A 14,860-nucleotide genomic window follows, 5' to 3' on the forward strand; every position below is an offset into this window, starting at 1 on the left:
CCACAGCCACGTAGACAAAAAAGGAAAAATAAAATCTACATTCAAGCTGAGCTGGGAAATCTGCTGAACAGCTTGAAACTTAATATAATTTGACCTGAAGCTTTCAAATTGGCAAGCAGCTGGTAAAAATGTTAAAATGAGAAAATACAAAATGTTATTCCAGTCATCAGGAATAGGACATCAACAACAAACTGTAATTTCACCATGATACTTTCAAATACCACTGTAACCGAAAAGAGTATTTCTACTGAACAAAACAATAAAGTTGGGAAGAAAAACATTTCCTTCCACAATGCTCTCCCATTTCCCACTTACATGCCTGCTCTAAAATGGAAAGCTCTAGGTCCCACCCACTTTTGCCCTTATTTGCAACTTCACTTATTAGTAAGTGACAGGGATGCATGACCACCCCACCAAAAAGGTCATCAAAATAAGTCTACCACTCAGAATTACAAACCAGTGGCAGCCCTGGCTGGTGGCCCAGTGGACTGAGTGCTGGCCTGTGAACTGAAAGGTCGCGGGTTGGATTCCCAGTCAGGGCACATGCCTGGGTTGCGGGCCAGGTTCCCCAGTTGGGCGTGTGCAAGAGGCAATCGACTGATGTGTCCTTTAGAGATTGACCTTTCCCTCCCTCTTTTTCTCCCTCCTGTCCCCTCTAAGAAATAAAAAAAAAATCTTAAAAAAAAAACAACAACAAAAAAACAGTGTTAAAATCATGGTGAAATGTCTTTTTTCCTAATAACCCTCCGTGGGAAACTTAACCGAACAATCTGTATGGACACTTACCCCTGAGGGTCCATTTCCGGGCGCATGTCGTAGACCTGGCACTGGGCCAGCCGCACGATCACCCCAGACCTCAGCAGCTCCGAAGCGCCCTGCTGTATCTTAGCCACTCTGGTGAGAAACGCCTGAGAAGTCGCCAAAGGAAAACATCACTGCGGAGATCACCCCCAAGGCCTCAGACAAAAACGAGAGTCCCGTGGCACATTTCCGAGCCTGAGCCACTGCTAGAGAGAGGTTCTGAGCTACGAAGGGGCACCTTACGCCGTCCTCCTCACGGGACTGTTTGGGGATCACATGGCACAGCACATCTGAAGCGCCGCCTACAGTGTTCTGCACCAATTACGTACCCAAATAAAGAGCAGTTTCTGTCATCACCAGGTGGGCTCGTGGAGGGCAGAAAAGATTGTTTTGCTCACAACTGAACCTACTGCCGTGCCTGACATATAATACACATTTAATAAGTACTGGTTGAACAAATAAATGAAGGAGGGAGAGGTTAATAAACTTAAATCTAAGACTTCAGCGCTTCTATTATTGTGACATTGTGACAATCTTAAGCAGGAAGAAACGGAGAAAACAGATTTGGAGTAAAGGAGATGATGTGTTACAGACTGGACTGAAAACCCTGTGTTTAAAGTGGAACCAGTGCATCCACACTGGACTGTCCAGGAGGCAACCACCGTCCCAGAACCTTGTGGTGGGAAGACAGCTTTGCTCCCCGCCCTCCTCGGAGAGCACAGAGTGCCACATCACTCGCCACCACCAGCAACCTGAGTAAGTAGCAGTTCCGTTACCCAGCTCTCAGGATCACTGCAACTCAACTTTGGCATGCTCAGGAGACGCATGTGTAGGCTATGTCCACAGATTTAAAACTCTGTAGTACAGCTACAGGTTACGTGATGGAAATACTCCCAAGGTACTATTCCACATTAATGTCGTGTACCAGCTGCATCTGTCACCCCAGGAAACAAGCAGCAGATCTAACCTCAAATGAATGTAAAGCCTTACCATCTTAGATTCATAAGTGTACAGGGCTTTTAAAAGCGGTGGCTGCGGCGTGAGTAAGCTCTGCAAAGTATGGTCATCCTCCACCAAACTGTCCACCAGCACCTTCAGATAGCCACTGTTGGACAGGTACAGAAGCCACTGCTGCTGCTTGTCCACGGCGACAATCCGATCGAGGAGAGCCAGCGCCAGCATCTGAAGGTAAATCAAAGCACGAGCATGGAGGGGGCGGCCAACCCACGGACAGGAGTGACCTGCGTCGCAAGTGGTCGGAACTTTTCTTATAAGGAAGAAACTGAAAGCTACATAATCAAAATCTCAATTGATCGATAAAAGGAAAGTTTTCAGGATAAAGTTTTACTTTGGAAACAAAACCCAAACCATTAAAATGAGAGCATTAACTACATTTCAGCAGAATCTAAACATTACTTGTTAGAACAAAGATTCTTTAAAATAACCTTTTCCTTCTAGTGATAAAATTTTCCACATTCTAGAAAACAGAAAATACATAGCCTGATACACAGTCTGAGAAGCACAATTAATCCGACCTGGATGGTGTGGCTCAGCAGATTGAGTGAGGGCCTGCGAACCAAAGGGTTGCCAGTTCCATTCCCAGTCAGGGCACAGGCCTGGGTTGCAGACCAGGTCCCCAGTAGGGGGCGTGTGAGAGGCAACCACACACTGATGTTTCTCTCCCTCTCTTTCTCCTTCCCTTCCCCTCTCTCTAAAAATAAATAAGTAAAATATTTTTTAAAATTTTTTTAAGTTAAAAAAACCCAGTTAATCCATTTAAGTCTGTCTCCTCCTAGTCTTTTTTCTATGCATAAGAATACAAACACCTTTTTTAAAAACAGAATTCAGAATTTACTACAGTTTATATTTTACCCCACTTCTTAGAATCCTGTTTCCCAAAGTTTTCAACACACGACTCACATGCCACTAGTAGGACGTTACCTGCAGCATCTCTGTTGTTTCTACAGTGTCAGGCTGACCTCGAAATCAGCAGAGATTATTCCGAGAAAAAATTCTGAACAAATTAAGATTCTAAATAGAATTAAGCAAAACACATGACAAAACAAAATAAAAATTCCAAATGATAATAAGTAAGCAAGTTCACTGAAATATACTGCAGAAAATAATTCTCAGTATGTAACATACTTCTAAAATGTGGGGTCAGTTTATACCTTTACAAGTTAAAACACTTATTCCATAATAACACTAAACAGCAGTTCCCGTACCCTTCCAATCTCATGGCCGTCGCACGCGTCCCGACAGACCACCTCCATGAGGGCGGCGCCGTAGCTCTCAATGATGGCTATGTTTTCTCTCTGCAGTTTACTGAACACGTCTTCGGGGGCTGTCAACCTTTCCCACATGGTTTTTTTGGCTACAAGAGTTACAACAGAAAAATTGTAAATACTTTAAAAAGCAGTTTTGGACACTTCAAGTACCACATGCTGGTAGGTATTAGCTATCAAATTATAGTAAGGAAAAATCACAAATTACAAAAACACAAATAAAATATGATCACGTGAGGCTGTTACCGTCAAGAGCAATGACATCCAAGGGAGACAAATGGAGAAAACCTGAAACTGAATTCTAACTCTCAGACACACAGTTATTTAGTCTCTGTAAGTCAGACTCCTTTCGATCAAAACAGGGAAAAGGGCTGGCCAGTATCCAGTAATATGGCTACAATAGAAGTAGTGTGGAAAAATAAGTACATAAACATTAAAATCCAGTTGTTGTTTCAAAACAAAACCTAAAGTAGGTGCAGTGTCTGGCACAAAAGTATGTGTACAGTAAAAACTTCTTAAATTTAATATTTCTAATTTGAAACTTAAAAACATCATTACCTGTGGAAAAGTACTTTGTTACTTAAAATAAGTCAAAATAAAATGTAATTATGGCTAAAAAATAACTAAGTGATAAAATTACTCTAACAATAGATCATCTGAAATTTAAAAACAAAGAGTTTTCTTTCACAGTTGCCCTGCTTTACCTCACCGTGATAATGACTTATAAAAATCGTGATGTAGAGCTCTACCTAGCGGTTGAGTGGTGACTTTGCCAAGTTAACTGAATACAAAATTAGTTTTAGACCAGAGGAAATGGGGGAGTTGTGTTGAGGTGAAGGGGGAGTGGGATCCCTATTGCTGTCTTGCTCCTATTTGTTTAAAAAGCTACTCTGGAAACTTCGGGCCGAGATGGAGGTATAGATAGACACACTGGACCTCCTCGCACAACCAAAACGAGGACGATTTAAAAACAAAAAACAACCAGAACTAACAAAAAAGTGAACTGTAGGGAATTCTGACAACCAAGGAGTGAAAGAAGACACACTCATCCAGACCCGTAGGAGGGGTGGAGTTGGGCAGCCGGGCAGAGAGGGGCTGCAGCAAGAAAAGCAGCAGCTGGCAGACCCCGGGTGCAGAAGGCGGCAACTGGAGGACCCAGCAAGGCGGCGGACTGTGGAGGGGTGCAGCGTGCAAGGCAGCCGGCAGGCCAGCCAAGCTGGGAGGACCCACATTCGCACGCAGATAAACCAGGTGAAACTGGGGAGCGAGACAGACCACACAACCCAGGGCACCAGTGGGGAAATAAAGCCTAAAACACTGATTGAAAACACCTGTGGGGGTTGAAGTGCTGGGAGAGACTCCCAGCCTCACAGGAGAGTTCGCTGGAGAGACCCACAGGGTCCTAGAACTTACACAAACCCACCCGCCCAGGGAATCAGCACCAGAAGGGCCCAATTTGCTTGTGGGAAGTGGGGGAAGTGACTGAAATCTGGCAGAGAGTGGAGCAAGCGCCACTGTTCCCTCTCTAACCCTGCCCCACATACTGCACCACAATCCAGCAACTGGGTTTGCTCCACCCTGGTGAACACCCAAGGCTCTGCCCCTCATATGTATTAAGCATGGCGAGACAAAAAAAAAAAAAAAGTGGCCCAAATGAAAGAACAGATCAAAGCTCCAGAAAAAATACAACTAAGCAACGAAGAGGCAGCCAACCTATCAGATGCACAGTTCAGAACACTAATAATCAGGATGCTCACAGAATTGGTTGAATATGGTAGCAAATTAGATGAAAAAATGAAGACTATGCTAAGTGAAATAAAGGAAAATGTACAGGGAACCAACAGTGACAGGAAGGAAACAGGGACTCAAATCAATGGTGTGGACCAGAAGGAAGAAAGAAACACCCAATCAGAAAAGAATGAAGAAACAAGCATTAAAAAAAGTGAAGAAAAGGCTTAGGAACTTCCAGGACATCTTTAAACATTCCAACATCTGAATTATAGGGGTGCCAGGAGGAGAAGAGGAAGAGCAACAAATGGAAAACTTATTTGAACAAATAATAAAGGAGAATTTCCCCAAGCTGGCAAAGGAAAGAAACTTCCAGGAAATCCAGGAAGCTCAGAGAATCCCAAAGAAGTTGGACCCAAGAAGGAACACACCAAGGCACATCATCATTACATTAGCCAAGATTAAAATGAAGGAGAGAATCCTAGAAGCAGCAAGAGATAAGGGGACAGTTACCTACAAAGGAGTTCCATCAGACTGTCAGCTGATTTCTCAAGAGAGACCTTACAGCCAAGAAGGGGCTGGAAAAAAGTATTTCAAGTCATGAAAGGCAAGAACCTACATCCAAGATTGCTCTATCCAGCAAAGCTTTCATTTAGAATGGAAAGGCAGGTAAAGTGCTTCTCAGATGAGGTCAAGTTAAAGGAGTTCATCATCACCAAGCCCTTATTTTATGAAATGTTAAAGAGACTTATCTAAGAAAAAGAAGATAAAAAACATGAACAGTAAAAAGGTGGCAAACTCACAGTTATTAACGACCACACCTAAAACAAAAGCAAACTAAGCAAACAACTAGAACAGGAACAGAACCATAGAAATGGAGATCACATGAAGGGTTATCAACAGGGGAGGAGGAGAGAGGGGGAAAAGGTACAGAGAATAAGTAGCATAGATGGTAGGTAGAAAATAGTCAGGGAGAGGCAAGAATAGTATGGAAAATGTAGAAGCTAAAGAACTTATAAGTATGACATACAGGCATGAACTAAAGACAGGGAATGTGGGGGGGAATGTGGCAGGGAATGTGGGTGGGAGGGGGTGTGCAGGGTAGAGGGGAGTGAAGGGGGGAAATGGGACAACTGTGATAGCATAATCAATAAAATATAGTTAAATTAAAAAGTTTTAAAAGCTTTTCTGACCTATTATTTTTAATAACCTTAAAAATATTTTTGTGCATTAAGTAGGTAGGACATTTCTCTAAATACTTCACTTGGCTACTGTTATCTTCTAAGAACGATACTATGTGACACTATGCAGCCCGTAAAGGATAACACTAGATAATCTGGGCCTTAGACTCAGAGTGGTTTTTAAGAACCTATGTACAAAATAACAAATACTCTTAGGGTTCTCAGAAGGGCACAGGAGTCCATTATCAGAAGGTGCTCCTAACAAGTTCCTAAATAGCAGAGTAACTCTGGCATAGAGTATTTATTATACCCTGACTAGTCTGCTGTCTAAAACATCTTCCATATCTGGAGACCAAAGAATCCAGATCACTACTATTAATTAAAAACATGAACTACATTTTAGAAAGCAGTATTTATCACTATCTTAAATATAAATATCTTCTGAAGAAGTAATTCTACTTCTCAATGTGTCCAAGAAAACCTCACATCCGTCTATAAAAAGACATATGCATGCTATGGATGAGTGTGTAAGTGGTACAGGGCCATTCAACAAAATCCATTAAAAGAAAATTGTGCACACTCTTATCATGGAAATTCCACCATGAAGTATTTTTGAAAAATACACAGGCATGTAAAAGAACATCTGATACAAGATCTTTTGATAGTAAAGCTAGAAATAATTCAAATGCTTATGAACAAACCCAACTGTAAAATAATGTTACCTCCATGCTTTGGAAGAACAGAGCCATTTTAAAGGTTCGCCTAGGGCCAGAGGGCAAGTTATAGAAATACAAGCTGAGATCCTATTTGAGGGGTTTTCACAACCCTCATGTTTCACCTTTATAATTTTAGAAAACTAAACATTCTCTACTTTAGAGTAAGTCCCTTTAATGATTCCACAAAGACTCATGTATTTCAGCTTTGCTTAGATAGCAGATAAAGTGATTTTTAAAAATTTAACCCATCTCTAAAACCAGAAAAGTTTAGGGATCTAATTCCACCTGCTTCCAAGGTGTCGGGTTCATCTGGTCTCTGGGCGATCTGCAGGTAATAGAGCAGAGAGCCGTACAGGTGTGTCCTCACTCGCTGGAATCCACCACCTAGGGAGACACAGAGAACACTTTTTTCAAACTAAAGTTAAAACAAATTCAAAAGCTGTTAATTCACAGGAAATTCAGATGAAAGGACCTGTCTTCAGAATGAAGTCTAAGAGTTTCTTCAATATGATGTGAAGTGATGAGTCTCCAATAGAAGCGAAATCCACCACCGGGTTCTCTGTGGGAGGAGGCGAGGCGATGGAGCCCTCCAGCATGAAAGCGTAGTGGGCCTCTCCGAGCCCCGAGGCCAATGGCTGCTTCTGCTCCGTGCGGACGGCCTGGCTCAGGTGGGCGGTCAGGGTGAACACAGCACCTGCCACCACGGGCATTAACTCCTGTGCTGCCTCGTCATCCAGGATCTTAGAGCAGAGAGACAAGTCAGAGCGAGGACCCTGCTTTCAGCTACGGTCACCGATACACTGTATAGATGCTTAGCTGTTCGAATACCGTAAGAACATAAGATAGCACTGTACTGTTCGAAGAAAACAAGCTAGTAGGAGTGTACATGATGCTGAGTAACACGTGTTCTCAACCAAAAGGAATTCCCATCAGAACCCCCCAGGAGGCTTTCAGGGGCAAATTACATAAATGGCCTCAACACTAGACTGTCCCATTCCATAGGTCTGGTGAAATCTGTCCATGGGAATTTTTTTAAAGTTCCCTAGATAATTCTGATACACACTCTAGCTGACAGAGACTACAATACAGAATCAACACCTTTCTCAAGGAAAGGCTTAGCATCGGTGTTGCACGACTCTGTCCCTGATCTAAGTGGGAAATAGAGAGGAGAGGTGCAGACTGCATGTACATAAGCATCTGTTCGGCGGTGCAAAGTAGCTGAGGAAGTGCGTCACCTTGTCGTGCACATCTTGTAAAATATCGCGAATAATCAGCTGCCGGTCCTCCGCCTGAATGAGGTCCTGGGGACAAGCTGTCAGTATGATCTCCACCAGCTGCCTCCACGACTCCAGCACGTGCCGCTTCGCGTGGAGACACTGCAACAGCTTGTTCCTCGCCACCACGTACTGGAGGATGGTGCTGATCTCCTAAAGCGGAGAAGGGCAATCACAAGGTTCGTTCATCAGCACATGGCAAGTGAAGGCTTCTACCAACAGCTTCCTATTTTCTCACTGTCAATCTGAAAACGCTGACATTTTGGAAACCTTCCACACATATGCCAGCCAGCAGACACCTTTCCATGTTATAATGGCGGCCAGTGCTATGAAAAATGAAAAATAATATATATGGCTTTGTGCGTGTGTGTGTGTGTGTGTGTGTGTGTGTGTGTAAGGCAGGGAGCCTAGGTAGTACGCGAGTGGCAATCAGCTTTTTAATCAGTCTTCTTTCTCCTTGCAACTATCTACATGTGCTAAACCCTTGAGCACTCAGGTTGCCTAAAACCCAAGTTCTATGGCATTTTTCCCAGATGTGTCTTTATCTTTCCCTCCTGTCTGGGCCCAGCCAGCTCAGTTTCCATATATGTGGTTCTGCCACCTGACCCCTTCCTCGCAAGTCCCCACTCGGGATGACAAATGACTCTCTCCCCTCACTGACGGGCAGGAAGTGAAATCTAGTAGGCAACGTGGACCGGAAGCACCTCCTCAACCAGTCCAGCAGAAATAGCATTACTGACTGGGATACCCAGACATTAGCTTCAGTTCAGCTTACAAAAGTTATAAAGTCAAAAATGAAAGAATCCATAATTGTTAAGTCACTTACTAATTAATGAACTACAAGTCAACTTACTGTTCTGTCCTCCAACTGGCACATTAAGTAGTTCAGGTAGTAAAAGGGTTAAAACTAACGCACACACCCAGCAGGCTCACCTCCATTAGCAGAGGCCTCTGCCCGATGGCTGCCAGGCCCTGAAGGGCATTCACTTCAGCAACAAGAACCCTGTGAAGAAGCTACATAAGTGGGTAAAGAGAGAAAAGTAAGACCATTTCAGACAAAGAGAGAACAATAACCCCCAGCAATTCGTATGAACTGCCCTAGAGGGAGAAGTCTGAGATACCGTTACATAAAATCTAACTGTGGCACTGTCCCGCTGCTAATGAAAACCCTCAGGCGCCCCTCAGTTCCAGGGTGGTGCCCCAGAGCCTCTGTGGCAGGTAAGTCAGTGCACACGCCCTGGGTATCTTCTTCCTACTAGTGAGGCCATTACCACTGACCGGGCAGAAAGGTAAACGGTTAAAACCGAGTCCACAGTTAGAGCTGGGCGGCCCGACTACTAAGAGAAAGGTGATGAGGAACCTTTGAAACAGGAGAAGTTAGTGTGGTCTACTCAGTTTGATTTCCCGGCTGTTTGAAAACTGAAAACCACAGCCCAGCAAACCAGTGCCTCTACTGGAAAACCATCACCAGCTCCATCAGAATACAATCAGGGTACTACACTTCCGTCTGATAAAGCACTACCAACTACTCGGCGCTGCACACACCGGACCCATCCTCACCTTGACGTTGCAGACCGTCTGTCCCCGCAGATTCTTATGCTCACAGTTAGCTATCACATGCTCGATCTGGACCCGATCAAAGAAATCCAACTGCAAAGGCTCGGGGATCTCCTGACTGAAGTCGATCGAGTCAAGAATACTTAAAATTTTTCGACGTACTGGAAATAATAAAAAGGAGTTCAGTTTTACTTGGGACATTGAGAAGAGCAAGCCACTGCGTTCCAATCAAAGATAGTGAGTGCTATGTTCAAAAAGGGCATTAGTCTAGAAAATAAAATAAATTTTATATCTAATACGTCCATTTGCAAAAATGTTTTTTTCCTATCCTAACATCCTAGTTACAACAACTTTTTCTGGATGACAAGTAATCTTTCATGTGGCTTTTGTGTACCAGTTAAGAATGTGAGGACACAGGCATGACCGTTACCTCCTGACACTGTAACCGTGCATTCAAAGGGCTTTACCTTTGGTAGCAGTGTCAAAGTGAAGGAACCCAGAGACAGACCGATTTTCATCTTCTATCCCTCCTTCACCATCTGTTGGAGCATCGGTAATAACACATCAGAAAAAGAAAAACATACTCATAGAATTTATTTGAAACTAACAAACATAAAGTCTTCTTTTTCTAGGTCACTCTTTCTAGGTCAAAGAGCCCTCTGCAATCAGGTAATTAAAATGCACAGATGATGAGGACTTACCAACCGCATTCCTCTAATTCCTTCTGTCCCTATGGGAACCACTTCACAATTGTAAAGAGGATAATCAGAACTCCAAAAGAGACAGGACCCAATCATGTCCCAGAGATGATTAAAAAAAGCTTATGCTTAATTTGCATACATAATACACACAGAAATATCTTAGGTCATGCTGCTCCATGAGACAAACTCTTCTGAAATTTCTGCATGTATTAGTTGGCCTGAAGATTGTGGGTTACTGTTAAGCTGAAATCTGTGTAATTAACTATAGTAAAATGTGGATGCTTCTGACAATAATAAAATGACAGTTATGGGATAACTCTATAATTTTGTACTTTGAGGAAAAACCTCTAAAGGCAGGAAGAACTTGTTTGGCCCCCACCCCCAAGTCCGGCACAGGAGCCAGAGCCGCGCCTGCATTCACCCAGACCAGGCGGCGGCGTGGTCCCGCGAGGCCCGCAGGCGCCCGCTCACCTGAGTAGGGCTTCACGGGCATGTCGTCCAGCAGCAGGTGCAGGAGCCTCTGGGTGTGCGACCGCTGGCGGTTCAGAGAAGTCACCCTGAGCTCTATCGAGGCCGTCTTCATCAGCCACGACATTTGGTTCAAAATAGATATTTCATATTCTGGAAGTCAAGTACATAAGTTTAGTTTCCCAGAAAAATAACACGAGAGCAGAATAGGCCTGAATTCCATAACTCATTGAATATTTTCCCACAAAACTTAGTCAATAATTTATGAAACTTGGCAACATAAGAATTTATATTACTCTGTAAAGTGAAAAAAGAAGAAAACAGATGCCAATGGAGGAAAAAATAAGGTATTCTGTAAAAAGTGAGCAAAAACAAATGAAGAACAAGATCAAGTTCCCATTACGAGCATAGTATCACACAGAGCTACAGAATTCTGAGTCCCTCACGTTTTGACATAAATACAGAACATAATACTTAAAAAATTCTCAAATATATAAAAATATTTAAAAATTAAAAGCAATCATAGCTTCATTTTTATTTCACAAAACAAATACATTTTAAACACTTACAATTAACTTAAATTGTACCACTTCATGACATCCCTTAAGACAACCCAGGACATCTGGTGGAACATCTCACTAGGGGCGGGCCTTCCGCCACAGCATCCACTGGGGAGGGGCAGCTGGGGCTCAGGGCTCTGTCACAGCCGCAGCCTCAACAGGGCTGCAGGGTGACCAAGAGCGGGAACAAGCTGAGGCGCAGCTGCTGCCAAGGGCACCTCACCACGCACACCAAGTTCATGTGGGCACAGCCGAGAGGTGTGTGGTTTAGCCCCTCATGAGCAGAGTGCCATGGAGCAGCCTGAGGTCCCAAGGACAAGCGGGCCCTCAAGTTCGTCAAGAATAGAGGGGATGGGGACACACATCTACACCAAGAGGAAGAGAGGGGAGCTGAGCCAGCTCCTCTCTCAGGGGGTCCGTGAGCAAAGTGGCTGCCAAGCAGGACTGAGCCCCGTCACTCTCTGTGCGTGTTAAAACCAAAAAAACACCCCATATAATTAGGGTTGGGAACGATTATATACATTTTTGAACCCAATATTATTTTAATATGCCTGGCTTTGAAGCCCTAACTTGTGGCAGTATAAACAAAACACACCAAATACTATTACAGCTGCTACTACTACTTATAATAAGAATAATGGGCAAAGCTGGATCAACTTTTTAAAAACATATCACAATAGGGAAGCCTAACTATTTTTCTAATTAGGCATAAAAGAGGGTTTTTAAAATGTCTTTTTTAAGATTTTTAAAAATTTATTTATTTTTAGAGAGAGGAGCAAGAAAGGAGAAAGAGAAGGAGAGAAACATCAATGTGTGGTTGCCTCTTGCACACCCTGCACTGGGGACCTGGCCCACAACCCACGCATGTGCCCTGACTGAGAATCGAACAGGCGACCTTTTGGTTCAGAGGCCCATGCTCAATCCACTGAGCTACACCAGCCAGGGCAAAAAAACTTCTTATATAAACAAAATCTCAGGAATAAAAATATGATACACTTATGAAAATGAAGTGAAAAATTTTTGCCAATGGATAATTCCCAAGGGTTTCTCACACCATTGCTCTACTGATAATTACTAGTTATAAAAATTTATTGTGACCTTTCGGCTCTCTGAGCAGCACCATGGCAGTGGGCAAAAACAAGCGCCTGACGAAAGGTGGCAAAAAGGGAGCCAGGAAGAAAGCGCTCGATCCATTTTCTAAGAAAGATCGGTGTGGTGTGATGTGAGAGCACCAGCTATGTTCGCAATAAGAAATGTTGGAAAAACACTAGTCACGAGAATGCAGGGAACCCAGGCTGCATCTGATGGTCTCCGGGGTCACGTACTTAAAGAGAGCTTAGCCCATCTGCAGAATGATGAAGTTGCGTTTAGAAAATTCAAGCTAGTTGCTGAGGATGTTCAGGGCAAAACCTGACTAATTTCCATGACGTGGAGCTTACCCTTGACAAAATGTGCTTCACGGTCCAAACAAATGGCAGACCATGATCGAAGCTCATGTTGATGTCAAGACTACTGATGGATATTTGCTTCGTTTATTCTGTGTTGGTTTTACTAAAAAACGAAACAATCAGATTCGGAAGACCTCTTATGTTCAGCATCAGCAGGTGCGCCAACTCCGGAAGCAGATGATGGAAATCATGACCCAAGAGATGCTGACAAATGACTCGAGAGAAATGATTAATAAACTGATTCCAGATCACACTAGAAAAGGCACAGGAAAGCCTTGCCAATCTATTTATCTGCCCCATGAGGTCTTTGTTAGAAAAGGCAAAATGCTGAAGAAGCCCAACTTGGAATTAGGAAAACTCAAGAACTTTGTGGTGAAGGCAGCGGTTCTGGATGAGGGGAATGAGACAGGCGCTAAAGTTGAATGAGCTGATGGAGATGAGCCCCCAGACCAAGAATCTGTTTAAATTCAGACATTTAATGGTGACAAATAAAAAGGCCTATTTGTGATTAAAAAAAATTTTTTGTTGTGAAATCAGTGAGCCTGGATTTCCTAGATCATAAAGATGATACCAAGTAGATTTAAAAAAACTCAACAGATCTCCACTGTCTGGATATAACATGAATTCAAAAAAACGGTTAAAAACTGATCAAAATGAAGATTATTTACTGTAGAAGCCTACAAAGCGTGGGTAGGGTGGCTTGGGATAACTGTGCTGGTCAGGTCAATAAACTAAGTTATAAGTAGTTTCCACCATAATTAGTTTTCTATTTTTCATTTCAAGACCTAATACAGTTTCAATATAGACACAAGAAAGTAATATAAAAGAGATTTTTTTTAATAAAATGACTTTACTCAAAAAAAAATCTAAGTTTCCAGAATTTTCTTATCCTTAAACAAAATTTAAAAATTCTTCTAGGAAAGCGATCAGATTCCATCTTCGCAGACTGTTTTAAAATCATTTTGTGCTGGCAGCTAAAACATCAGTCTTCTCTAGCACAAATTACAAAAGCAACCCAAAGTGCCAAGCTAGTAACAAAAAGAGAACAGAATTCCACAACTGTAACCACAACCCACGAATGTTATGTGAGTAAACCCACTCAACATGGACTTTACAAATTTGTTTTAAGGAAAAATAATGTCCTACCTTTGTTAGAAAAAGGTAAATGCTGCAACTGAGAAAATAAGAAGTCCTGGCTGGTTCTCAAGTACCGCAGAGTAGGGCCGGACGTGTCGGAGCAGGCACACAACTGATAGATCACCTTCAAGTTCAAACGAGAAAGTCCCCGAGTCAGGGCTGTTCTTATACATCTTAAGACAGTTAAAGCTACTAAGCGGAAACTAAGACCCATCAACAACATGAGCAAAATGGATAAACACAACCATAAAACTTAGAAGCTGGGTGTTATAAACAGTCTTTAGTACCTTAACTCAAGAAAATATGTTAAAATACAAGTAACAGTGATGAAGACATTTACTCCAGGACTAACCTTGAAATCACCCTAAATATATTTAACATATACACATACAGTTAATTAACAAGTTTTAATATTTTAACTATTATTAGTACCAAATTACTTGGAAATAACTTCTGCAAACCATGGTTACTTTAATCCCAACCTCAGGAAGATAGATTTACCAGAAGTGAAGGAATCAAACGATTACAAAAATCCACAGATTCAACTAAGTTACAAATATAAACTCTAAATAAAAATTTAACAAAAAATAATAGAATTAGGAATAAATGCTTTTATATCAAATATAAGAAAATGTGAACAGCTATAATAAATATAAAGATCTCCATTAGATATATGAATATCATCAAGAGATACAAGTAGATTAAATGAGAAAACACATTTTACATGAGGAAAAATAAAAATAGCCTGTAATCAAAGAAAAATGTTCACCCTTTGCAGTAATTTTTAAAAAATAAAGCCAGTAAAACAGGCTTCTAATACAAATCAGCAAAATTTTTAAACGTAAAAAGCAAATCCCAGTATTTGACAAAATGGTAGTAAACATCTTCATCCATGAGGAATTCATTTTATAAGTGTTTATTAAATTCTTTCCATGTACCAAGCACCATTTAACACCCACTATAATTGTAACGACGATTTCTGAAATCAAAATCTCAACTTGTGA

The 14,860-nt window shown here is 42.1% G+C and overlaps 1 protein-coding gene and 1 pseudogene across 1 annotated transcript in view; one reads left to right on the forward strand and one right to left on the reverse strand.

Annotated features, from left to right (window-relative positions):
* NUP205 (nucleoporin 205) overlaps nucleotides 1-14,860 on the reverse strand; it is a 67,860-nt gene that overhangs the window by 15,729 nt on the left and 37,271 nt on the right. The window contains exons 23-33 of the mRNA XM_037165811.2: nucleotides 13,866-13,980; nucleotides 10,715-10,864; nucleotides 10,010-10,081; nucleotides 9,546-9,703; nucleotides 8,919-8,999; nucleotides 7,947-8,138; nucleotides 7,184-7,451; nucleotides 6,997-7,095; nucleotides 3,027-3,175; nucleotides 1,792-1,983; nucleotides 787-908 (exon numbers count right to left, since the gene is read on the reverse strand). Coding sequence (XP_037021706.2) covers nucleotides 787-908; nucleotides 1,792-1,983; nucleotides 3,027-3,175; nucleotides 6,997-7,095; nucleotides 7,184-7,451; nucleotides 7,947-8,138; nucleotides 8,919-8,999; nucleotides 9,546-9,703; nucleotides 10,010-10,081; nucleotides 10,715-10,864; nucleotides 13,866-13,980 — 1,598 coding nt within the window. The remainder of the gene's footprint in view (nucleotides 1-786; nucleotides 909-1,791; nucleotides 1,984-3,026; nucleotides 3,176-6,996; nucleotides 7,096-7,183; nucleotides 7,452-7,946; nucleotides 8,139-8,918; nucleotides 9,000-9,545; nucleotides 9,704-10,009; nucleotides 10,082-10,714; nucleotides 10,865-13,865; nucleotides 13,981-14,860) is intronic.
* Nucleotides 12,393-13,184, forward strand: LOC119064240 (40S ribosomal protein S3a-like; annotated as a pseudogene).

The sequence above is a fragment of the Artibeus jamaicensis genome, unplaced genomic scaffold, assembly GCF_021234435.1.
Source record: "Artibeus jamaicensis isolate MK-2021 breed Jamaican fruit bat unplaced genomic scaffold, CSHL_Jam_final scaffold_3307, whole genome shotgun sequence".
Classification (NCBI taxonomy): domain Eukaryota; kingdom Metazoa; phylum Chordata; class Mammalia; order Chiroptera; family Phyllostomidae; genus Artibeus; species Artibeus jamaicensis.